At 40.0% G+C, this 26,308-nt stretch overlaps 2 protein-coding genes, 1 long non-coding RNA gene and 1 other non-coding gene across 5 annotated transcripts in view; 2 read left to right on the forward strand and 2 right to left on the reverse strand.

Annotated features, from left to right (window-relative positions):
- Window positions 1-4,085, forward strand: part of WDR3 (WD repeat domain 3) — a 29,864-nt gene extending 25,779 nt beyond the window's left edge. For both annotated transcript variants that reach the window (XM_059137013.1, XM_059137014.1), the window contains exons 25-27: window positions 1,026-1,154; window positions 2,881-2,974; window positions 3,346-4,085. In XM_059137013.1, the coding sequence (XP_058992996.1) occupies window positions 1,026-1,154; window positions 2,881-2,974; window positions 3,346-3,501 (379 nt within the window). In that variant the 3' untranslated portion in view covers window positions 3,502-4,085. The remainder of the gene's footprint in view (window positions 1-1,025; window positions 1,155-2,880; window positions 2,975-3,345) is intronic.
- Window positions 1-26,308, reverse strand: part of SPAG17 (sperm associated antigen 17) — a 224,885-nt gene that overhangs the window by 2,270 nt on the left and 196,307 nt on the right. The window contains exons 44-48 of the mRNA XM_059137012.1: window positions 25,107-25,243; window positions 23,637-23,821; window positions 21,663-21,723; window positions 18,889-19,033; window positions 15,979-16,123 (exon numbers count right to left, since the gene is read on the reverse strand). Coding sequence (XP_058992995.1) covers window positions 15,984-16,123; window positions 18,889-19,033; window positions 21,663-21,723; window positions 23,637-23,821; window positions 25,107-25,243 — 668 coding nt within the window. The 3' untranslated portion in view covers window positions 15,979-15,983. The remainder of the gene's footprint in view (window positions 1-15,978; window positions 16,124-18,888; window positions 19,034-21,662; window positions 21,724-23,636; window positions 23,822-25,106; window positions 25,244-26,308) is intronic.
- Window positions 8,624-20,913, forward strand: LOC131809705 (uncharacterized). The gene is made up of 2 exons (XR_009345264.1): window positions 8,624-14,310; window positions 18,901-20,913. It is a non-coding gene; the product is annotated as an uncharacterized LOC131809705 (long non-coding RNA).
- Window positions 13,241-13,426, reverse strand: LOC131810738 (U2 spliceosomal RNA). The gene has a single exon (XR_009345710.1). It is a non-coding gene; the product is annotated as a U2 spliceosomal RNA (small nuclear RNA).

Below are 26,308 nucleotides of genomic sequence, written 5' to 3' on the forward strand. Positions count from 1 at the left end.
GAATTACTTTCCAGAAAGCTTATAGTGATTTTGACCAGGCTTTCAAAAATTCTTTGCCAGTTTTGGAGGCAAAAGGTGGTATTGTATTATTTTAATTTCTTTCGATTATTAACAGATTTTTTATTTGTTGGCCATTTGTGGTTTTTTCTGTGAATTTTTAGTTATTTGCCCTTTCTTACACTCTTCAGTAGTTTCCTAGTGGATTTTAAGAATTCTTTGTGTCTTTTGTCATATATTTTTAAGATAATGTTTCTTATTTGTGATTTACCTTTGGATTTTATTTATGAGTTTGATCTTCTGAAAGTTATTTTCATCAAAACAATTAATATCTAAATCTGTCCCTTACAACAAGAAATAAACAGACCTGTCTGAGAATCTGAAACTTCCCTGGAGAAATGTAAAACAAAATTTAAATTAATGGAAGTGTTGTGCATTCGTAGAAGGGAAGATTCTGTGTTTTAAAGATTTAGAAGGTTTTTTTGTTTTGTTTTGTTTTGTTTTTTTAAACTAGTTATAGGTTTGTGAGTACAGTTGAAATCCCCTTGAGATTTGGAATTGGAGTTGATGAAATGATCCTAGAACTAGTTCAAGAAAAGTAAAACAAAACAAGCCAGAAGATTAAAAAGCTGTGAAATTAGCAAAACTAAAAGATTATAGGGTTATTGTCAGACTCAATCATTAAACAGACTTAAAAGCCCTCAAACAGAATCTCGTATGTCTCAATGTATGGCAGAAAGAAGTATCATATAAAGGTGGAATATTCAACAAATTAGTTATTTCTCAAAAAAAAAAAAAACGTGTCCTAGCATTCCATGGACCAGAATGCATCAAATAGATTAAAATATTAAATATAAAAATAGAATATTAAAAAGAGGGAACCATCGAGAATATAGATGAATAGTTGTTTCAACCCTAAATGGGTGAGGTCTGTTCAAATATAAAAGTGGGAGGGAAAAATAATAAAAGATTTAAACACTGAATGTGTTAAGTAATGTGGCATTTTTAATGTTTATTCTCTTCTTCAGTGAGCTGGAAGAGTCTCTGCTTGTGCTACCTTTTTCTTACGTCCCAGACATCCTTAAGCTCTTCAATGAATTCATCCAGCTGGGCTCTGATATTGAACTCCTGTGTAGGTGCCTCTTCTTTCTGCTCAGGTAACAGCCTTTCCTAAGAATACTGTGTGTGCTCGGCCTAACTCCTCTAGTGCTACTTGAACTGATGGTGTCAACACTCTGGGATTCAGAAGTCTGATGTTTCAGACTGAGAGACAGTTATAGGACTTCATTGTTATATGACAAAATTGTTATCCCGTGGAATCAGTCATGTCCTTAAACAAGGAGAGCGATGGCCCACCTCTTTAAGTCACAAGATGGAACATGGCTCAGGGATGCTTGCGTAAGCATGGGTCTCCAGGTTGCAGTAGCTCTTGTCCTTATCTGTTTGCTGAGAACCTATTACTGAATGGCCACTTTGTCTCATATGTGTTTTTTTTTATTTGCTTGTCTGTTTGTTTGTTTTTTACTCTAAGCAAAACAATTGAGTTTTGTCCTCATAACAGCATTGTAAGGAACAGTGACTTTATGTTTCAGGTCTGTATAGAAACAAATGGAAAAGTAAGGGCATACAGGGAGAGAAGGAAGAAACAAAATATGTTTTTTCGATTATTCTTAAATATGAACAGTTCCTCTTAGTGTGTAATTGAGAAGAATGATTTTTTTTAATTTTATTCATTTATTTGACAGATCACAGGTAGGCAGAGAGGCAGGCAGAGAGAGAAAGGGAGGAAGCAGGCTCCATGCTGAGCAGAGAACCCGATGTGGGGCTCGATCCCAGGACTCTGGGATCATGACCTGAGCCGAAGGCAGAGGCTTTATCCCACTGAGCCACCCAGATACCCCAGAATGTATTTTATAGGAGTTTAAAATATACCCTTCTTGTATCCTTCTCTCTGCACCCCAGACTCCAACTGTTAGAGCAGAGAACAGAAACAGAGAGAACACTCTTTAAAACGCTCTTATGAAGACAAAATACAAACTGATCAGCCAATTCCAAATAGTAAAAAAAAAAAAAAAAAAAATCCAAACAGGTATATTTAATGAATTGGTATTTGAATTGATCTATTTTCATGCTTCTTAGTTCTTTGTTCCTTTTATTCCATCAAGATAGTAGCAAAAGAAAGATAATGGTATGTTTCTAGTATTCTGTTGCCCTATTTTAATCCTGAGCCTTACGGTGGTACTCAACAATGCTACTGATAATCTCTTTTCACTCTGGCCTCTGTACTTTTGAAATCAGGGTTACTGATTCTAAGTGAGACACTGTGAGGTCTTTGAGCATGTCGGCGGGGTCGTGGATGGGGAGTGCCATACAGGACCTGCAGCGGGCCCTGAGCTTGAGGATGTGCACTGGGGGGCATGAGTTCATGGATGTCATCTTGGATTCTAGGTCGGAGTCTGACACTGATCAGGAACTCCTTTTTGCTGAGGCTTCACTAGAAATATTAATAAACCTTAGTTGAGTTAGCATTTCTTAGAGTCCTCATTTCTCTCTGAGTGCTCCATAAAATACTATTGTCAGAGTCTGTGGCCACATGGTAGATGGCTGTGCAAAGAGCCAGCTTTACAAATGAGTCAAATATGTCATAACTTAGGATAGTAGTGTTAAAATTAACATCCGATAAAACTGAGTAACGGGAGAAGTATCTTTAGCTGTTTTTTGCCAGCATTTCGGTATTGCCATGATGATAGGGTAAAATGAATCCTTTTGGGTTTTTTGTTGTTGTTTTACTTTGATACTGTCAATTTGCTTTTCTAGAAGGGGGTAAGCAGAGCCAGAACCACTACCTCTCTTTGTAACGTGACTGTTTTGTTTTCATATTAGGATTCACTTTGGGCAGATTACTAGTAACCAAATGCTTGTGCCAGTGATTGAAAAGTTAAAGGAAACAACTATTTCAAAAGTCAGCCAAGTCCGGGTAGGTATCCTTGTAGAAGTATAGTAACTAGGGAGGGGTGTGTGTGTGTGTGTGTGTGTGTGTGTGTGACTAGGGAGGGGTTGTGTGTGTGTGTGTGTGTGAGTGAGTGTGTGTGACTTAGAAGTAGCACAGTGAGCTGTGCCTTGTCTCTGGTGGTACTGACCAGACATCCGTCAGTATTTGAGGGAAGATTTTTGTTGGAGCTGGTAGCAATAGAAAAAAGAAAATAAAACCAGACCAGAAAGACCTTAGACGAGGGATGAGTAAGAACACCTGAAGCATTGGTTCTCCTGACTCACATATACTGCTGTATTGAATGAAGTCAGAGAAGGGTCATTTAATCTTTCTTATCTGCTCCCCCCACCCCCCAGGATGTTATTGGATTCAACATGGCAGGTCTTGAATATCTCAAGAGGGAATGTGAGGCAAAAAGTGAAGTTATGTTTTTTGCTGATGCGACCAGCCAGTTGGAAGAAAAGAAGAGGAAGAGGAAAAAGAGGGAGAAGCTAATTTTAACATACACTTAGAACTCAAATGTGGTGCCCTTTTCTTTTTATTTAAAAGGACTTCTAAACAGTAGAATTGGTGTCAACTTGAAAATAACCAAGTAGCAAGAGTTTGTTTAGTTACAGAAGGTGTCAGGATGTGGTTCCCAGCTTTGCCTGAAGAAAAGCCCAGTGCGGACTGCTGGGGATGATAATGTAAAATCTTCCCATGCCCCTGAAGGTTGAGCCCTTCAGGAGTTGTTCCATTGTATTCCAGCAGGGAACAATGAACTCTTTTTATTTTTTTTAACTAGTTTTTTACTAGAGCTGAAATGAACATTTCAAGAGTTTTGCTTATTTCTGTGATAACAGAAGATTTAATGATGTGTTTCTCTTTGGAGTACGTTTTGCCTCTTCAGAGAGTGTCAGGTGCACAATTGATTGCCCTCATCCATTAAATGCAGTCTTGGACTTACAGAGCTGAAAAAGACCATAAAAATTCACTAAAACACCCTCTTTCAACTTTACCTCTTACAAGGGGTTACATTGGTTTATAAAAATATCTAATTGCTAATTTTTTATAATTCTCCAAATAGTTGTTTCTAATTAAACTGTAGTCAAGCTGAGATGCCTTGCCAGGCTTCTGGGTGATTGATGCGATATAAATACATACATACATATGTACATGCATGGTAAGAATTTGGGGAGGTGGGAATATTCTAGAAGAAATGGACACATTCCTTTGGGCCTGACTTCTATTCGTTGGAAGTTTTTAAGTTACTGCCCCAACCTTGTTGCAGTTCTGTGCAGACTTCTGTGACCTTTTTTTGATGTTTTTTTAAAAGATTTATCTAAATTCCAGTTAGTTAATATATACTGTAATATTAGAGGCACACACCCAGCACATCGATTTAACACTTCCGTAGAACATCTGGTGCTCATCACAAGTGCCTTCCTTAATCCTCATTACCTGTTTAGCCCATCCCCCCACCCACCTCCTCTCCAGTAACCATCAGTTTATTCTCTGTAGTTAAGAATCTGTTTTTCTTGGTTTGTCTCCCCCCCCCCACCCTTTGCTCTTTTGTTTTTTTCTTAAATTTCACATATGAGTGAAATTATATGGTGTCTTTCTCTGACTTAATTTCACTTAGAATTATACTGGCTGGCTCCATCCACATCATAGCAAATGGCAAGGTTTCATTCTTTTTTATGGCTGAGTAATATTCCATTGTGTGTGTGTATACTGCATCTTATTCATCAGTGGATGGACATGTGGTCTGTTTCCCTATTTGATTGTTGTAGATAATGCTGCTATAAACAGCTGAAGGTGCATATATCCTTTTGAATTAGTATTTTTGTATCCTTTGGGTATATACCCAGTAGTGCAATTGCTGGATCATAGAGTAGTTTTGTTTTTAATTTTTTGAAGAAGCTCCATGCTGTTTTCCAGAGTGGCTGCACCAGCTGGCATTCCCACCAGCAGGGCAGAGTTCTCCTTCCTCCACATCCTCGCCAACACTTGTTTCTTGTGTTGTTGATTTTATCAATTCTGGCAGGTGTGAGGTAATACCTCATTGTGGTTTTGATTTGCATTTCTTTGGTAAGTGATGTTGAGCATCTTTTCATCTATCTGTTGGCCAACTATGTCTTCTTTGGAAAACTATTCATGTCTTCTGTACGTTTTTAAATTGGATTAGTTGTTTTGGGGTGTTGAATTTGATAAGTTCTTTATGTATTTGGATATTAACCCTTTATCAGATATGTCACCTGCGGGGCGCCTGGGTGGCTCAGTGGGTTGAGCCACTGCCTTCGGCTCAGGTCATGATCTCAGGGTCCTGGGATCAAGTCCTGCGTCAGGCTCTCTGCTCAGCAGGAAGCTTGCTTCCCTTCCTCTCTCTCTGCCTGCCTCTCTGTCTACTGTGATCTCTGTCTGTCAAATAAATAAATAAAATCTTTTAAAAAAAAAAAAGATATTTCACTTGCAAATATCTTCTCCCATTTTATTGCCCTTTAGTTTTGTCAACTGTTTTCTTTACAGTGCAGAACCTTTTTATTTTGATGAAGTCCCAATAGTTTATTTTTGCTTTAATTTTCCTTGCCTCAGGAGCAATATCTAGAAGTTGCTATGGCCAGTGTCCAAAGAGGTTACTGCCTGTGTCCTCCAGGATTTTGATGGTTTCCTGTCTCACATTTAGGTCTTTAATCCATTTTGAATAGATTTCTATGTTTGATTTAAGGAAGTGGTCTAGTTTCTTTCTTTTGCATGTTTCTGTTTGGTTTTCCCAACACCACTTTTTAAAGAGACTATCTTTTTGACATCAGATATTCTTTCCTGCTTTGTCAAAGATTAATTGACCATATAGTTGTGGGTCTGTTTCTGGGTTTTCTTTTCTCTTGTTCTATGTGTCTATTTTTGTGCCAGTACCATACCTACGTATCTTGGTTTTGGTGCAATTGTAAATGGGATTGGTTCCTTGATTTCTCTTTCTCCTGCTTCATTACTAGTGTATAGAAATGCAACAGATTTCTGTATATTGATTTTGTATCCTCCAACTTTACTGAACTTGTTTATCAGTTCTAGCAGTTTTTTTAGTGGAGTTTTTCACGTTTTTTCATAGTGTCAGGTCTTCTGCAAATAGTGAAAGTTTTACTTCTTTGTTGCAATTTGGATGATGTCTCTTTCTTTTTGTTGTCTGATTGTTGTGGCTGTGTTGAATAAAAGTGGTGAGAGTAGACATCCCTGTCGCGTTCCTGACCATAGAGGAAAAGTTCTCAGTTTTTCACATTGAGAATGATATTAACTGGGGGTTTTTCATATATGGTCTTTATTATGTTGAAATATGTTCCCTCTAAACTTACTTTGTTGAGGGTTTTTATTATGAATTGATGTTGTACTTTGTCAAATGCTTTTTCTGCATCTATTGAAAGGCTCATATGGTTCTTATCCTTTCTTTTATTAATGTGGTGTATCACGTTGATTGATTTGTGAATATGTTGAACCACCCTTGTAGCCCAGGAATAAATCCCACTTGATTGTAGTGAATGATTCTTTTAATGTACTGTTGGATTCAGTTTGCTATTATTTTATTGAGAAATTTTGCATCCCTGTTCATCAGGGATGTTGGCCTTTAGTTCTCTTTTTTAGTGGAATCTTTATCTGGTTTTGGTATCAGGCTAATGCTGGTGTTATAGGATGAATTTGGAAGTTTTCTTTCCTCTTCCATTTTTTGGAACAGCTTGAGAAGAATAGGTATTAATCTTTAAATGTTTGGTAGAATTCCCCTGTGAAGCCCTCTGGGCCTGGACTTTTGTTGGTTGATTATCAACCTGCTCACGTTTTCTATTCTTGTTTCAATTTTGGTAGTTTATATGTTTCCAGAAATTTATCCATTTTTTCCAGGTTGTCCAGTTTGTTGGCATATAATTTTTCATAATATTATCTTATAATTGTTAATTTATCGTCTCTCATTTGTGATTTTGAGTCCTTTCTCTTTTTTTCTTGATATATCTGGCTAGAGATTTATCAGTTTTACTGATTTTTCTCAAAGAACCAGCTCTTAGTGTCATCTATCTGATCTGTTGTTTTTTTAGTTTCTATATCACATATTTCTGCTGTAATTTTTATTACTTCCCTTATGCTGGATTTAGGCTTCTTTTTCCAGCTCCTTGGGTTGTTTATTTGAAAATTTTCTTCTTGAGGAAGGGCTGTATTGCTATGTGCCTCCCTCTAGGACCACTTTTGCTGCATCCAAAAGGTTTTGGACTGTTACATTTTTGTTTTCATTTGTTTCCTTGTATTTTTGATTTCCTGGTTAACCCATTCATGGTTTTAGAAGCGTGTTGTTTAACCTCCATGTATTTGTAGTCTTTCCAGATTTTTTTCTTGCACTTTACTTCTAGTTTCATAGTATGGTGGTCAGAAAAGGTAGGTATGATCTTAGTCTTTTTGTATTTGTTGAAGCCTGTTTTGTGACCTAATATGTGCTCTTTTCTGGAGAATGTACTTGAAAAGAATTTGTATTCTGCTTTAGAATGGAATGTTCTGAATATGTCTTTTAAGTCCATCTGCATCATTCAAAGCCATTGTTTCCTTGTTGATTTTCTGTTTAGGTGATCTGTCCACTGTTGTGAATGGAGTATTAAAGTCCCCTACTATTATTGTTATAATCCATATAGTTCCTTTATGTTTGTTATTTTTGTTATTGTCTTATATGTGGGGGTTCTCCCAATTTGGGGACATAAATATTTACAATTGTTACATCTTCTTATTGGAGTGTCCCCTTTGTTTTTATAGCCTCTATCCATTTTTATAGTCTTTGTATTAAAGTCTAGTTTTTCCAATGGATGGATTGCTCCTCTGGCTTTCTTTTGACATCCATTTGCTTGATAAAAAGTTCTCTACCCCCTCACATTCAATCTGTAGGTGTCTTTAAAATGACCCTCTTGTAGGCAGCATATAGAGGAGTCTTTTTTTATCCATTTTGATGCCGTGTGTCTTTTGGTTGTTTAGTCTATTTACATTAAAAGTAATTATTGATAGACATGTATTTATTGCCACTTTATTACTTATTTTCTCGTTTCTGGAGATTTTCTCAGACCCTTTCTCACCTTTGCCACTTTTGGTCTCTCTTTTGCACTCAGAGTCCCTTTTAATATTTCTCGCAGTGCTGGTTTAGTGGTCATGGATTCCTTTCATTTTTGTCAGGGAAGCTCTTTCTCTCCTTCTATTCTGAACAATAGTTTTGCTGGATGGAGTATTTTTGGCTGCAGATTTTTCCCATTCAGCACTTTGAATATATCAGGCCACTCCCTTCTGGCTTGCCAAATTTCTCTTGAGAAACCTCCAGCTAGCCTTATGGGTTTCCCTTATAAGTTAGGGATTTCTTTTGTCTTGTTGGTTTTAAGATTTTTTTATCAATATATTTTGCAAATTTAATTATAGCATGTCTTGTTGTTGACCTGTTTTTGTTAATTTCATGGGAGTTCCCTGTGCCTCCTGGATCTGAATATCTGTTTCCTTCCCCAGATTCGGAAGTTTTCTAGTATTATTATTTTATTTTTTATTTTTTGGACAGAGAGAGATCACAAGTAGGCAGAGCAGCAGGCACAGAAGGGAGAGAAGGGAAAGCAGGCTCCTGCTGAGCAGAGAACCCCCCCCCCCCATGCGGGGCTCGATCCCAGGACCCTGGGATCATGACCTGAGCTGAAGGCAGAGACTTTAACCCACTGAGCCACCCAGGCGCCCCTGCTGTTATTTCTTAAAATAACTTTTCTGCCCCCCTTTCTCTCTCTTTCTGAGACACCTATGATAGGAATGTTACTACATTTGATGGAGTCACTAAGTTCCTTAAGTCTATTTTCATGTTACATAATTCTTTTTCTTTTTTTTTTCAGCTTCATTATTTTCCTTTGTTTTCTTGTTAATTCATTCCTCTGTTTCTTCCAGCCTACTCTTCATTGCATCAAACCTGTTTCCAGTCTCATTTATTGCATTCTTCATTCTTCATTTCTGATTCTGATATCAGATATCACTGATATCTTCTGTTCTTTTCTCAAGCCCAGTGAGTATCCTTATGATTGTTGCTTTAAATTCTCCATCAGTTATGTTACTTATATTTGTTATGCTTTTATCTCTGTCTGTGGCCTTATCTTGTTCTTGCATTTGGAATAAATTACTCTGTCTTGGCATTGTGTCTAATCTCTACTTTTTTCTGTGTGTTAGAAAAGCCCATTAGGATTTCTGCTCCTGAAAGTAATGGTCTTTTTGAAAAAGAGGTCATGTAGTGCTCAGAGCTGGTGCTTCAGGGAGTGTCTCCAGTGTGTGCTGCCTACACTCTGCTGTTGTGTTTTGGCCGTTCTGTCTTTTAGGCCAGTCCTCTGTAGAGGCTCTCCTTATTTGCTGTGGACAGAGTTTGGTCCCTGGCCTGAATGTGGTGAGTTTTAACTAGGTATACTCTGGTCTACCTATGAAATGAGTTTTGACACCACTCCACCAAAACTGAGGCCCTGCAGAACTCTGGTGGAGAGATGTGTGTGGGTAGGGGTTTGTGCTGATATTCAGGGGTAGTGGCCCACCACATTACAGCTGAGGCAAGCTTGACTAAGAAGGCAGTCCTAAGAGCACAGGGGTGTGGGGTCTGTTGTAAGCAAGTTAGACAGCCAGTGTCAGTGCTGAGCTGCTTCCTTCTGATGGGTGTGTTTTGGGGGGGGTGGGGGGTGTTGGCTCAAGGGAAATGTCACCAGCCAGCTCCTTTGTTTTCAGAGAGGTATCTGAATATTGATAATCCGCCCCCTACACACACACACACACACACACACCCATATCCTATGCATTTTTTCCAGATGGCTGTTTCCATGCTGTTTGCCCCCAGGTCGTTTGCCTGCCTTCTCTTCTGGAGTACCACAGTACCCTCTGGGCTCTATCCCAGCCAAGCCTGTTGACCTTTAAAACTCCAGGCTTTAAGTCTCACTCTTTGTAAGAACCCAAAGAAATTAAGCCTTCTCATTTTCCAAGCCAATGGCTTCTAGGAAATATTCTCCTGGATTTGCCCCCCTGGCTGCTGCTCTCTCCTGCCCTTCTCCACGACCACAGTTCCCTCCCCTCCACAGCAGCCATGATCCATTTCTCCCCTAAAACACATTTCCACACTTCCTGCTTCTTTGATGTGGCCTCTTCTCTCCCTTTAGTTGTGGAGCTTGTCTGTCAGTCGTAAGGTTGATTTCTGGGGTATTTATAGTGATTTTATCATTAGACAAAATGAGCATAGGGTACTCCTGCTCCACTGCCATCTTTTCTCTCTGTGTATCTTCTCCAATCAGGTGTCCTGTGAATTTGTCCATTTCATTTAAGATGCTATATTGTGGTGCCACCATTTTCTTGCCAGTTTCAGAACTGCAGTTCTTGTGGTGTGGTTATCTGATGGTCCATAGCCACAAGTCTGGTACAGTTCCTGACCATAACAACACAGTCACTGAAGTAAGGTAAGGAACATGGTGGTATTATTCGTTGCACAGAATATAAGTAAAGATTATTGTAACATAGAGTTCCTGATGCTTAACTACAAAAAGGTAAGAGAAGAGATAGTGGATTCTAGGTGTTTCTCGTCTGAAGAAGCAGCCTTTTCTTTAAGCATCTGTTCCTGTCACTAGGGAGGAGAGTTAGTTACTTATTGAAAGATATCCTAATTCTTTAATGAGCAAAGGCTGGATCCGTATCACGTTTGCGCTTGGAAGTGTTCATCAGAAAATAGGAAACTAGCATTTCCCATTAATGTTTTTGATGTTTTCCAAACCAAAACAAGGTCAGGAGGGTACTCTACTTGTATTTAATAAAAGTGTTGCTTTCCCATAGCTTAGGTAAGATGAACAGTAGGGGATTTAAAGGTGTGTCTGTCTGGTAGGTATTACACAAACCAAAGAGAAGGAGAGCTTAGGACAGATGAAATGATGTGTACAGGAAGTAACTGAGCTCTAACTTTTGGTCAAAATACTTGAATCTCCTTAACCCTAAAGGTTTGAGGTTAACTAGTCAGTTATAAAGTAGATTTTAGAGGCCCCTGTGTGGCTCAGCATCTGACTTTTGGTTTTGGCACAGGTCATGATCTTGCAGTTGTGGGATCAAAAGCCCCTTGTCGGGCTCTGTGATCCACAGAGTTTGCTTCAGCTAATTTCTCCTGCCTTGGCCTCTCCCCACTCATACTCTAAAAATAGTACATAAAATCTTTTAAAAAAACTTCTTAAAATTTTTAAGCCAAGCCAGTTTCTAGTCATTAAGTCAGCATTTACTGACTTAGCTGGTCATTGGCTAGATTCAGTCCTTAGTACCAGAACCATGTAACGAGTAACACACCTTGCAAACTATGCAGTGTAGCTGTAGAAGCTGCTGATGCCATAGAGAAAAGCCTCATGAATGGTTTATTGGGCATAGAACATCTAAGCTTTTATATCTTTATATATGTCTCTGTGTAAAGAAGGTAACGCTTAACCATTTTGAGATTCCCTGGCTGGAAGTTAGGTGCTTGGTGTACTTGGTTATTAAATGGTTTCTCAGTTCAAGTGTCCTAAGTCATAGATCTCCCAAAGAAATCTCTAAATCTGGGAGAGGGCGTAGGACAGTGACCAAGGAGGCAGTGGTGTCTGTCGTTGGGCTCAAAACTGTATGTAGGGTTCCACCTCCTTATCAGTACAACTGATGAGCCTGCTCAGTGTAACCTTTCCAGGCCAACCACAAACTCAGGAAGAAGCCACCTGGCCTACATACACTATCCACAACCTGCCCCCTTTCCTCACAATTAAAGATCCCAAGTTTTGAGATGAGACTGAGGTTCTTAGGAATAACATCACCTTATATTCTAAGTTCTGTCATTATTTCTGAAATGTGGGCTGCAAGCAGCTCTCATGTGATTTTAGGACTGAGCAAACACTGAGCACACATGGTCCAACAGTCACTGGCCCCAGCCCTTGTTAGGTCACATGGAAGTTGCCCTTGTGTAATTCCTTCCCGTGAGTGTGGGCAGGACCTAGACCTAGAGACTGGCTTCTGAAGAACAGAATACAGCAAACAATAGGATGTCTGTTCCAGGACTGGGTTATAAAACACTGAATTCTGCCTTGCTCATACTCTCAGGCTCTTCTTGTTCTGATAAACCCAGCTGCCCTGCCGTGAGATTCCTTTAGGAGAGCCTCACGTGGCAAGGAACCACATCCTGCTGACGACTATCTCAGTGGGCTGAAAGCACATTCATTCCTAGTTAAGCCAGAGGATCCTACTGAGCTCTGTCTGGATTCTGGAACCACAGAAGCTATGAGGTCTTAAGTGTCTGTTGCTTTAAGCCAGTAAGTTTTGGAGTAATTTGTTATGTAGGAACAGATAACTAATAGAGCTTCTATACAGCGAATTACGTAATGTGATGTTTTGGATTCCTCATCTATAAATTAGGCACATAAGTATCTACCTTCATAAAGTTACTGTGAAGTGGTTACTGGCTCAAACACAAGAACGGTACTCTTGTTACTGCGTGAACTACACGAGATCTAAAACTACAGAATGATTCCAGTACACACACACACATTAGAAGGGATGGGAAAGAAAAAGACTAAAATATTTTCTGTTAGCTCTTGGTGATATTAGAATCTTTACACTAGATATTTGTCTTTATAATAAAAGAATAAGTATAATGGGCATCTTTCAATCACATTAACTCTGATACTATGAACAGAGGCGTAAAGGCAACATCACTTAAGACATTTCTTCTATTAGGTAGATTCACGAAATTACTTAGGATATATTGGTGCCAACAGGAATTATGTATCTATTCAAACGCTGTTCTGTAGTTCAGAGTTGTCTAGCTATCGATGTAGATTTCACCATTTCTCAGTTTAGAGTAACTTCCAAAAGTCATAGAGTAGAACTGACATAAACTGTGATTTCACTGGTTCCCAAAGTATATTTTAAGACCTCTGGGGGTCTATAAGACCCTTTTTCAAGGAGTTTGCAAGGTCAGAAATATTCTCAAAACAATATTAAAATCTGTAGTAGTTTGAAGAGTGGTCTCCAAAAATTTACATCTACCTAGAACCTGTGAATGTAACCTTATTTAGAAATAGGGTCTTTATAAAGGTAGTTAGTTAAGATGAGGTCATACTAGATTGAAGTGGGCCCTAAATTCAGTGACTGTTGCCATGTAAGAATGTAGTGTGAGGAGACACAGGGAAGGAGGCCATGTGACCACAGAGGCTGAGACTGGAATTGGCGTGATGTAGCTTTTAGCCAAGGCACACCAAGAACCGACTACTGCCAGAAGCTAGGAGAGCAGCAGGAACAAATTCTTCAGCCTCTAGCTGGAACCAGCCCTGAACGCTTTGGTTTCCTGAACTGCAAGGAAATACTAACTTGTCTTAAATCAGGTTGTGGTAATGAAGCCTCAGGAAACTACACTTGATCTTAGCCAAAAGGCCGAGAAGCGATGAAGCCTCAGGAAACTAACAGTGATACCAGGAAGTGGGATGCTGCTGGAACAAAGGCCTAAATTTGTGGAAGTGGCTTTGGAATTGGACAGTGAGTAAAGGGAGAATTTTGAGAAATGTGATTAAAAAGTCTAAGTATCTTTAAATGATCATTAGTGGACATAAGGACTTAAAAACAATTTTGGTGACGGTTCAGAAGGAGGCCATGGCGGCAGCAGAGAAAGTTTCTGTCGTCTCGGAGAATTTCTACATCACCATGAACAAAAATACTGATAGAAGTATAAACATTAAAGGTGCTTCTGGTGCAACCTCAGAAATGAACATGTTGTTGGACACTGGAGGAAAAGCTAAAAGGTGGCAAAAACCTTGGCTGAATTGTGTTCTGCTTCTTGGTTTAAAGAAGAACTTGTAAACAATGAGGTTTCCAAGCAAAAATGAAAGATGTGGCCTGGTTTCTTGCTGCTTATAGTAAAATGCAAGGGGAAAGAAAGAATTTGAGGAAGGAACTGGTTAGAAAAAGGAACTAAAACATGATGAGTTCGAAAATTAACGTTCTATCCATACTGCCAACACATTGCAAAGGCATACCCTGGAGTGGTCACCAAGGATGTGTGTGCTGGAGAGATGAGGTTTATGACCACAGACCCAATCCGGCATCTCAGCAGAAGCCAGGAATAGAAGTGCAGTTATCCAGGAAGGATCTGTGGAGAAGCGTCGTGTCTAATGACGTGGATCTCCTTGACTTCCATGAAGACTGACAGGTTTTTGAGAATGCTACATGAGCAGAAATGCTGCTGGTTTGGCCTTGACAGGGAGATAGGACAAGATGAAGGAAGGCTGCCAGACTTCTGGGATTCTGTAAGCAGGAAATGAGCTGCCCAAAGGGTAAGACTTTGTCCCAGGCTGAGGATGGAGAGGGTGGGAGCCAACAGGGCTTCTGAAGGCCTGGAGGTTGGGGTTGGTGAAGCCTCTGTGGGCCCAGAAGGCAGATCATGCCACAAATGATTATTCTAAGGCCTTGAAACTTCATGAAATTAGCCTAGTGACTCTATTCCTTCCACTTTCTTCCTTTTGGGAATATCTATCCTATACTTTCTCCACCAGCAGATGTTGCAAGCTGACAGCTTATTTTCTAGCTCCACACATCCACCAATGGAAGGGAGACCGAGGCTGGTCATACCAGCATCTTACCCATACTTGATTTAGAGGGATGAGATGTGAAACTGAGTTAATGCTTATTTTGATGAGAATTTAGGTGTGGGGTTAATGCTGGAACGGGTGAAGAATTTGGGGAATGTTGGGATGGGATGGACATATCTTGCACATGAGATAGATAGGAATATTGGGGGATCAGAAGCCAATTACACTGGGTATGTCTGCCAGAAACTGTGAAGATGACCTTAAGATGACACTCAGGATTAGGGTAGCCCCTAAATCTAATGAGTGATATTCTTATAAGGAGACAGGCAGAAACATATACACCAGGAAGAATTTGAGACAGAGGAAGAGATTAAAGTGATGTAGTAATAAACCAAGGAACACCAAAGAATTCCTGGCAACCACCAGACATTAGGAGAGAGGCATGGAACAAATTCTCCCTCAGTCTCCAGAAGGAACCTCCACCTCCCACCCCCGACACCTTGATTTTGGCCCTCTGCCCTCCTGAACTACAAGAGAATATCTTGTTTTAAACCACCTGGTTTATGCTGCTTTGTCATGGCCGCCCCTAGAAACTAGTACAAATTTGTTACAGCAGCTCTAGGAAATTAATATAAGAGGCTTTCTGGCTTTTTCTCCATGAGCATCCAGTGGAGTTTTCCAGGGGCTGTGTGATGTCTGATATCGTGACAGACCAAATATAGAGCAGGAGGGAGAACCCAGCCGTGCTCTATTAAGCCAGGCAATGAAGAAATTTATAAAAATGTAAAACAATGTCTCATGAGTAATAAATTTTTGTTACAGAAAATAGTTATTTTTCATTTAAAAAATCTGTTAATATATTGGCATTATTATGGTTTTTACATAGAAATTTTTTTTCTGTTTTAATTCCAATTTGGTAATTGTGATAGATAAGACCCATGTGAATGAAAGCTTTTCGGGATACTTAATAATTTTTAAGAATATATAAAGAATCTCGTGTCCAAAATGTTTGACAACCATAGGCTTAATTGTAAATTTTCCAGTCCAGAAGGACATCCCTGTGTTGCTGCTCGTGCTTTTTGGAAGGTCAGCTTAACACTGAAAACAGTGCTTAAAGGAGCAAACTTTAGAATCACACTGAAGCAGATTAGATTTTTACATGATCTACTTAAGATTCTCTGAGCTTCACTCCTTATTTATAAAGCGGGAAAGATAACAGCTATCTTACTGCTAGTCTGAAAATTAGATATGATCATGTATACATGGGAGTAGCTATTCTAATTATTGAAAACCAGTATTTCCATCCCACCAGATTAAATGGCTTATTGGTTTCTGGCTATAAGAGAAGACCAAACATGAGGTCTAAGGCCTCACATTTGAATGGCTGAAGATCAAGTTCCCATTTGTACTTACTGGATTTAACGTTGAGAAATTTTACGGGACATGAAGACTCCAAGTGTAGAGGAAGAAATCGTAGAAGTCCTGTGGACCATGGGATTTTCTTTTCCCTGAGGAAAATCTTTGGGTCTGTTATCATAATTGCTACCTGCTAAAACTGGTAAAATACTCATTAAGGAATATGACTTTCATGACCAAATGATTGTATATACAAACTCAGATTACATTTTAGAATCAGAACCTCCTCTCTAGCATCATTAGCTCAATTTTGGGTACTTTTCTATGCAATGTGAATCCTAGGCTTAGGGGATGTAGGATGGATATTGATTTCCTAGATTTCTCCTGTTGACCCAGTGTACGCTTCTCTGCTGACTGTGGCTAGTCCTTCTATGGGAGCCACCACTCACCATAACCAGGTCCCAAATCACATCAACATCCAGGGATAGGGACAGATTTCGGGAAATGGGCTATGAATTCTCACTTTGACTTAAGAAGTAGATAAAAGATCTAATAAAACTCTCTTCCTCCTTTATCTGTGCCTAACTGATAGGTACCTTTAATCTATGAGCAGCAAATAGATGTTTTATTAGCATAAATGCAAAATGACTTAATTGCTGTGACTGGCAGCAGGGATCAGGTAGTCTAAATAAGCATCCAATAATCTGTGATGAGGATATGAAGACTTGATTTAATTCCTGGAGGAAAAAACTTCTTATTCTTTGGTTATTTTCCTTCTATCACTACAGAAGAACCCTGCCACCAATATAAGGGGGCGGGGGGGGGGGGGAACCTCACATCCCCGGTGAGGTCTTCTCACTTTTATTAAATAGGAATCCTCCTTAACACTCCCTGTACCCTCTTTCCTACTTTTCATTTTTCTCTATTGTACTTAGCACCAGTATGGCCCATATTTTACTTATTTTGTATACAGACTCCCCCCCCCCCCCCACCGAAATGTAAGCTACACGAGGGCAAGGATTTTTGTCTCTTGTTCACTGCCTAGAACAGTTCCTAGCAAATTAGAGACACTTACCTTTGAAACAAGTGGACAAATGAATTCAGCTCCATTTCTACTGTGAAATCAAGGTCCTTTGACACAAGTTCCCCTAAATTTCCCCTTCACCTCAGAATGTCTGGAATCTTAGCCATCTTTGCCGACTCCCTCACCAAGACCAACCCTTCAGCTCTGTTCCTGATCATTCTTTTGCTCTTCTTTGGATATTGCTGCTTCAATTACGTCTCATTCATATTATTTAACATTTCTCTCCTGATTCATTTCTTTCAGCCAAATCTAGAGATCTACTTGACATCTCTATAGCATCTGTCAACTATGCCCATATTTTTCTTGAAATTCTATGGCTTCTGAGATATTTCTTGGCTTTCTAATTTGCTTACTCTGTCTCCACTGCTTCCTCTTCTTCCTCCTACACACTAAACAGACCGCAATCTCTGCTCCTTTCCCTTATCTTCAGTTGTCACCTCTGTGTGGATGCTTAAAATGATTACATTTCCAGCTCTAACTCCTCAATCAAGATCCACACCTGCATATCCATGATTCTTTACTTGAGCCCAAAATCTTAGAGTGGAACTCTTATGTCCACTTACTTTCTTCTATCAATGGCTTCCACCTCAGATTTTACAGCATTACCCCCCGCCACTCCCCTGCCAAATGTCTTTTCACCCATGTCTCTCTTCCACTTTTGCCACATGATAGTTTCTGTCCTTATACTTGGCTTACTGAAGTGGCCTTCCAATGGCCCTTTGCAAATAGAAATTTGCAACCAGTTGCTCTTCTTCAACATATCCAGCATAGTAACACTGGATTCATTTTTTTAAAAAAAGATTTTTATTTATTTATTTGGCAGACAGATCACAAGTAGGCAGAGAGGCAGGCAGAGAGAGAGGAAAGGAAGCAGGCTCCCTGCTGAGCAGAGAGCCTGATGCAGGGCTCCATCCCAGAACCCTGGGATCATGACCCGAGCTGAAGGCAGAGGCTTAACCACTGAGCCACCCAGGTGCCCTGGATTCATTTATATAAAAATATGCTGGATCAGAAATCTTCAGTGATTCACTCTTGCTTATATGATAAAGTTTAAGCAGGGATTCAGACTCTTCCACAATTTGATTCCAACCAACATCCCACTATGTTTCCTAATACTCCCTAAGTTCTCAACAAATGCAGCTTCCTACCTTTCCTGACACCTGGTGCTCTCTTATTGCTGTGGATTTGTTCATTTTAAGTCTCTTTTCATAAAAAGTTTTTGCATTTTTATAAGACCCAGCTCAAATACCAAATAGATGCATAACTACAACACAAAGTACTATATGCTTCATGTCACTGGAGTACAAAATAATATAGGAATCAAATGGGAGCACTTTATTTCTGATTCTAGATTATGTAAGTCTTTTAAGAAGGAGTCCAATTGCCATTTTTGTATATGAAAAAATCTTCCATAAGTACCTTGCATATAATAGTTTACTTGATCTCTGTGTGGTATCCACATGAAAGAAATAACAATATGAAGGTGTGTATATATAATTCTGTGAATATTCATTTAACCTTTATAATAAAGTATCTCCTACTCCCTAACAAGATTACAAGTTTGTTTTGATGACAGACTTGCTTTTCAAAACCACTCTGCTTGTCTGATACCACAGACAGCCACTGACAGTGGCATTTGCTCAACTCACAGTTACTACTGCGCATGTACTATGTAACTGGCATTTTGCTGGATGCTTACTTACAAGATGAGTGAAGACACAGTCTTCATCCTAAGAAATTTAACTCTGTGGTCTTAAAGAATTAATGAAGCTATGGAGTATGGATATGAGGGGGTTAGGGAATAGCATTTTGACTTCTGTTTTCCCATTGTTCATATGTAATTTTTGCTCTATTTATAACTAAAATTGAGCTTTAAAGGATATTTGCTTCCACAGGTAAGAACAGAATATCATGCTCGGTCATTATCTCAATATTGTGCGAGATGTGTGTTGATCCCTTGGCCCCATCCTCTCCGACGGCCATGGCAAATAACTCCACCTTGAGTTCTGTCTGCAAACCAGCTGCCACCTATAGGACACAAGGTAGCTTTAGAGTCAGACATATCTGAGTTCACATCTTGGTTTTAACTTGAATTGGGGCTAGTTACACTCTCTAATCTTTTTTTCTCATCTATATGTTTGGTGCTTTTGGATGATGGCATTTATAAAGTTATTTTGTGGGTTCGTTAGGTAGAGTTCCATTGAGCAAATGGGACCCAGGATAAATTGAAGGAGAAAACCAGATGCTATTTAGGAAGAGAATGTCGGTGTACTGTGGTGAACTGCAGGAAAACTTTTACAATGCACATACTTGTGCTATTTCTTGAATGTTAGCAGTGAGTTCCTATGGGCATCCCTGCAGATAAAGGTAAATTTAAACCCCACAACTTCCCTGCCCTGCTTCTTGGTTTATAGTGTGCCTAATGGAGGACGTGTGATGTGACAAAGCCAGCAGAGGGAGACAGAATGAGTTTAAATGCCAAACTGCTTAGGTCTGAAAGCTACGTGGAAGAGGTCTGGACCAACAAAGAAGAAACCTGATATATAATGAAGAAGAAACACAGCAAGGAATGGGCTTCTTGCCTTGTTCCTTGAAGAGAACACTGGCCAGGAAAGAAAGAGCTGTTTGTGTTTCTAAGCTGCCTCTCCAGGAGGTAGGCTAAAAAGCAGACTTGAGAACAACTGTCTGGAAAAAATACATCAGAAACCACCACATGGAAAGCAATTAGATACAAGTACTTTTTTCTTCATAGTTTATAAATAATAGAACTGAAAAATGTTTCAACTTCTTCAACAATGTACTTATGAAGGTCTGCTAACTGGAGGGCATCCAACTCACCATGTCTGAGGACCAGGCCCTTGGCCCTTCAGCCCAACAATGAGGGCAGGGCTAGGATGACACCACTCTGCACAAGGCAGCTGGCATCCTGCCCCCGCTCAGGTCTACCCGGACCCTGGGCATATTCATTCAGCGTTGGCAACTAAGCAGGCTGAACAGTGGTTAGATTTACATATGGAGGAGTCTATAGATTATATTTTTGCAGAGCCAAAACTGTCAAAAAGAAAATAACAATAATAATAATTTAAAAAAACCCTAACAGTAGAGAGTGAGCTTGAATACACGCTGAGTTTTTAGTACCTACAAAGGTTGATCCAACAGTCATTTTGACTTTTGGCATCACCCCTACTTTAAATGAAAAAAGTTTTCTAACTTATCAGAACAATGGAAGAAGAGCTTGCTTTGATTTTTGCTTTTACTTTATGTTCCAGAGTTTCTGGAATCTTGACACAGTTCAGTGATGAAATGTGACAGAGAGGTACTCATGAATTGGTGGAGCTAATCCCGAAGGATATTTCTGTTTGGAACTGCAGCCTGCAGACTACTGTGCTGTAGACCATAAGATATTAGGGCTGGAAACGGACTAAGAAATTATCAGGTCCAAGCAACTTCTTTTGCACATGAGGAAGGCAAGGTACAGAGGGTTAATTAACCAAAAGTATGACTGAGCTGCTGGTGGCACAATCATAACAAGAGGCCAACTGATTCTGCACCCTATCAAATGGACCCTTCTGGGTCAACGTACAATTGTGGCTGTTCTAAGGTCTTGGGACTCAGTGAACACTATATGCTTATTATGGAAGTGGATGCCGTTGCTCTGTATTCCCATGAGACTAAGCGTGTCCCTGTCTGTGATGAACAAGCATGTGTCTATCAGATGTCCTTACTTCATTCTGTCACTTAGTCATACATTTTGAATCCCCACTATGTGCCCAGCTCTGGGAGCAACTTAGATATGTCTACTCATTTTTAACATCCCCTGTCCCCGGTCCCTATCAGTGGCGTTCAAAGTTTGTTGAATGAAATGGAAGGAATGTGCCAAGAAATAATGTTAAGATTTACAAGTGTGATTTTATTATGTTTTATATATTATTTTATATATTATATTTTGTCTATTTATATATTAATAAACTTTTGTTTACTTGATACTACATTTCTGAAATCATAACTTAAAGCAAGTAGCAATATACAGAATTTTTTTTTTGAAGCACCCCATTTTGGGGAATGTAGCAAATAAAATTAGAATAGGTTGACATTTTAAAATTGATATTTTCAGAACTCTGGAGAAATGAGGCAGCTGATGACTAATATATTACTATTTCTTAGAATATCATTAAATAAATTCTCTGGCAAGCAGTAAAAGAACAAACCAAATGTATAGAAAATACAAAAAATAGGGTATTTTTCCAAGAGATTTTTCATTTTGCAGAAGAATTTATTATAGGACACCTTTAGGTAATCAGCTTTCCAAATGCATGTCAAATCATATTTAATTTATAAAAAGGTATTTTTCATACAATTGTGCATAACTGTAGTATTGGGACAAATAAGTGAACTTCAGAAAAGTTTCCACAGCTGGAAGTTTAACTGTTTACACATAGGATCTGTCTCACAGCGATTATGTGCAGTATGCAACATGCGGTATACATGCGGTATACCCATACCAGGAATCTTTTACTTATGATACTAGAAAAATTAGACTTATATATGATTTAAACCGAATGCATAGAATGATTTAAAAAACCCACTTTCCCAGAAACATGCACACATTCACACATGCAAACACGGACACACACAACAGACAGCTCATAGGACTTACAGGTCCATGTTTGTAAGTCACTTTGAGTCCTGTGCTGGGTGGGGGCTGCTTCACCCTAAACCTACCAGGCAAAAAGATGGAAATAAATTTAGGCCATAAGAAAAAAGCAATGAACCAACCAGGATGTTATAAAATCAGGAAGGTGTTAATATTTGCTACAAAGGAGTGGGACTGGGAGTGGGGGAGGTCCATACCATTAGGAGAACAACCTAATCGCCACTTGGGAGAAGAATCTGGGGCCCATTTCACAACTGCCTTTCCAACAACAGTTTTCATCAGCGTCAAACAGACTCCAACCCCAGTTCCCACCCTTGGTTATTGGATGCTGTCGAGCCGCTCAGGGCAGACTGTCGTGAATGTTTGGCTGCCGTGTGCACTGCAGCGTGGCCACCGGCGTGAACACCGAGGCTGACTGCCAGATCATTAAGCTGAAGAATAAAGGCTCTTTTGGAAAGCACTGGAGCATGGGAGCCAGTCTTGCTCTGTCGTGGTATGGGGCTTGCATGTTTGGGCAGAGGAGAAACAGAAAAGGCTCAGAGAATGTTGGAGAACTTGAAAAGCCCCATGCTCACACGTGGTGCTTATTGATCTCTTTCCCTTCCTGTGGTTTGCGGGTTCTGCCTGAAGGTTAAAGACCTGGAGTAAATTAAAATGCCAGGGAAAGCCTACCTCCACGTTGACCTCAATCCTGCCGCTCCTACCATCGACTTTGCTGCCTGTGCTATAACGGCTGAATTTAACAAGCCATGGAGGGAAATCCAAAAGCTAAAATTCTACACTGAGTAGACAGGATCTACGCGGATGAGTTTTATTAGTTTCAAGTTGATTCTCTATTTTTCCCCACCCACTCTGTTGGCAGCAACCGAGAAAACCAATAATGTCTGATCTGGTGGCCTGGTTGTTTCTGAGGAAACAAATATATTTCCTGAAGCTGGATATTTGCCTCAACTAAAATGGGATGTGGATCTTTTCAACTAGATGCCTCTGCAGTTGTGTTTCATCTGATTTCCAATCTTGAGTCCTTTCCAATCATAAATTGGAAGGACTTGCCACTTACAGCATAACTCTGAGCATAACACTGCAATTGAAATAAACATTTATTCCACTTTTTATGGGGGAAAACCCCCCACCTTATGCTCAAGTTTAATTACAAATAGAATAGGGGAGCTTTTGTAATTGGGAGTTTTCCTATATATATATACAGAATATATTGCCCCAATGGGAAGGACTGAATTCCCATAGGAAGCAGTGAGCACAGATTTGCGAACAGGTCCACAGGAGATCTGAGGTCCAGCCTTGCTCTAGCCTACAAGACCTTAAAACATATTACTCTGATCCTTCATAATAGTCTCTAAGGTCTATCTCTACAAGTTCCACAATTCTATTGATCTGGAAAGGAAGGACTCTTTTTCTTGTCACTGAATGTCAGATCTAGGGTATTTTCAACTAGAAGGGCAGGTTGTGGGTTATGATCAAGTCAGATCTTCAGAGGCAAAGGAACCCTAAAGACTCAGGTGATTTTTTCCGCCTTTTGGCCTCAGTTATGCAGAAATAAGGTAATGAAAACCACTTTTAGATCAGAGAGGGCAAACAGATGCCAGTTGATATTACAGTTGGTGGTGGATCTGAGAAACAGACTTTCAGGGTTTGTGCATTAGTTCCCGTAACACTGGTACAACTTCCCCTTCACTCTTCGCTACTGCAGATCAGTCCTGAGTTGCTTCTGCCAAAGTGTGAATAATGATAAATGGGAGGGCCGAGAAGGGCCCACGGCATCGTTGAGGCTTGATAAACACTGAGCTGATGAAGAATTAATGAATAAATGAAAGAGTAAATGATGGAATGAATGACGTGAAGATTCAGTAGTCAAGGTGTAATTAGAGTTCAGTTCAAATAAACCTTCACTGATGCAGGCATCTGAAGACAAGCATAGGAGAAGGGGACCTGAGCAGACCTTCAGTGCCTTGGCCTCACCTGCAGAAGTCTACTCCCACGTTCTTGAGCTTCACGGTGGTGGCATAGGTGTGTCCCTCTTCCAGCACTCCAAAATTCACTGATGGCGGGAGAAGATGGAATCCAAAAGGGGATGAAGTCATGTTATTAATGGCAGCGCATGCAACAGAGGATGTTTTCACTCTTCCTCCAACTGAATCTTGCACCTTTGCATTAAGGAAACAGTAATCAAATCAAAGAAAAGGGTTTCTATGTTGTGTTCCCAAGATAAGATAAAGGTTCAAATGCTAGAGGAAAAGGACTGTTTGGCCATGGGAGGAAATGGGCTTTAACAATCTTGTGTAAACCTTACAAGAGCACGTAAGGAGGTATTTAAGGCTTTGTTTTATGGATAAAGAAGCCCAAGTTCAGAGGACTAGAAAGACATCATTTGCTCAGGTGGTAAGAGGCAGAGTAAAGTTTCAAACTTGAGTTTGCCTGATCCTAAACTTTATGCTTTTGGTGCCAGTAATTACCAAGCTTCAGCTTCCATCAGAATCAGCCAGGAGGCTGGTTAAGACCCAAATTGCTGACTCCACCCCCCGGACTTTTTCAGTCAGTAAGTCTGGGATGGGGTCCATGAATTTGCCTTTGTAATAAATTTCCAGGCACTTCCAATGCTGCTTGTCTGGAAATCACACTTTGAGAATCACTGTCTATGCCCTTGTTATTCCCCAGATTGGCAGCATGGGGCTCACCTGGGAGCTTGCTGGAAATGGCAGGCTTTTGGGCCCCAGTCACTCAGAATCTGCATGCTAACAAGGTCCCCAGGGACTCTATCACGTTGTCGATTACGGACATTGCAATACATTCTGTGGTGGCCATGAACATGGTGTGGCCATGCAAGAATTGAAGGCAGATTCTCAAAACTGGATTGGTAGGCTGAAGGCAGGATTCCCAGCAGAGATACAAGGGAACCTTTATCTTAGAGGCTGAGGAAGGAAGGAGGTTGGTGGTTTTGGAAAACTAAGAGAAACCCTTAATGGCTGAAGTGAGTAATGAGGGTAGAGATTAATTAATGAGGGTAGAGATTAATGAGGTAGAGAAGCAAACAGGGTTTGTTGTGATGCTGTCATTTGGATTTTATCCTGAGTCATGAGAAGGGTGGCCCATGATCCCCTTATCCAGTAGTGTGTGTTAACCCAGCTCTCTGCAAAGAATGTTGATCAGTCGCATTTGCTGATTTCCATGGTGTGAGAACTCCTGCAGGCTGATTTCAAGCTACCGATGATTTTAGAGTTGGCTCATAAATTTCCTCTCCCAAGCCAGGTGAGCTGGCTCTCGGAAAGCGCAGCCTTAGCTCATCTCTGTGTGACCTGAATGCCTTCATGGAAAGGTGATCTTGCACGTACAGTGAACAGCAGTTGCTGCTAGAAATCAGCAACTTCAAGGAGTCAGGATTACATCAGATGCCGACTGGCTCTGGGAACTTGGTTCCCACGTCTGTGTTACCTTTGTGAGAGGTTGAGACTTGGGCTTGGAACTCAGCAAGTAGTGCGGCAACCTCACTTTCTCTTTCCTTGCTTGTCCTGCGACATCCTGCAGCAGTGACTGGGTTGGAATTTTCACAGGCACACAGGATTCTGGGTCTGTTAGGAAGTTTTAATTGTGCCACATGGACATTTTATTCAAAGGCATCTGAGATCTTACCAGTTTATGACAACATAAACCAACTTGGAAAACATCTCTCCTTTCCTTTATAAAGAACTTATTTAAAGGGATAGAGGCTTTTTATCAGTTCTTGTGTTATGTTTTTACATTTTACAAAGAGATTTTAACTTAACATCGATTTTCACAACACCCTTCTGAGATGGGCACCAGAGAGGCTTATTAGTATCACCATTTTTAAATAAATGAGAAAAAACAAATTCTGAGAAGTGGGTGACCAGAACTCCTCAGGGTTCTTTCCATTAAATCAACAAGGTACAACACAATAAACGCTGACTCTAAAAGATCTCTTACAACCAATGGGAGAGAAATCGTAAGAATTTTTTTGGTTCAACAACTGCATTTATGTTTGTAAAAAGTGGCTTGGTAATTACAGATAAATTAAGCCAGGGACTTAAATCCTCAGATCATTGAACTTGACGAAGGAGTGAGCAAAAGTAGGTAATTTACAGAGCTTCGGTTGTATGCATTTCTCCAAATATGCAGGAGGTTGAAACAAAAACAGTATTTTAAATTCTCATATTCAAATATCTTTTCACACCTTCTAATCATCAAGAGAGGCAAGGCAAGAAAACCAATATTTGAGTGTCTACCATCTACAGATAAGCACAGCAGGTATGTTTTTACCTAGAGCATCTTACTTAATCCTAATCAAACCCTATGAGCTGAGGGTGAAGGCAGTTATGGTTACTGTACGTTCAGCACTCTCCCCATTACCACCTCCACCCCAGCTCCTACCACACATACTTCTGGGGCCACCACATCTCTGGCCCCAGCCATCAAGATAGCATATGACACAGGCAAGGCCAATGCAGGCCCTTCACCAGGATATTCCTACAGAAGGCAGCAGGGATAATCCCAGTGTGCCTACTGAATTATGGATCTGGGAGAATCAAAATCTTGGCTCCCTTTTGTCAAGGTTCTTGCCACATGGACATAGTCTATTCTTTGCAGGAGAGGATAAAAGCGAACAGGGACAAGTAGGG

The sequence above is a fragment of the Mustela lutreola genome, chromosome 10, assembly GCF_030435805.1.
Source record: "Mustela lutreola isolate mMusLut2 chromosome 10, mMusLut2.pri, whole genome shotgun sequence".
Taxonomy (NCBI): Eukaryota; Metazoa; Chordata; class Mammalia; order Carnivora; family Mustelidae; genus Mustela; species Mustela lutreola.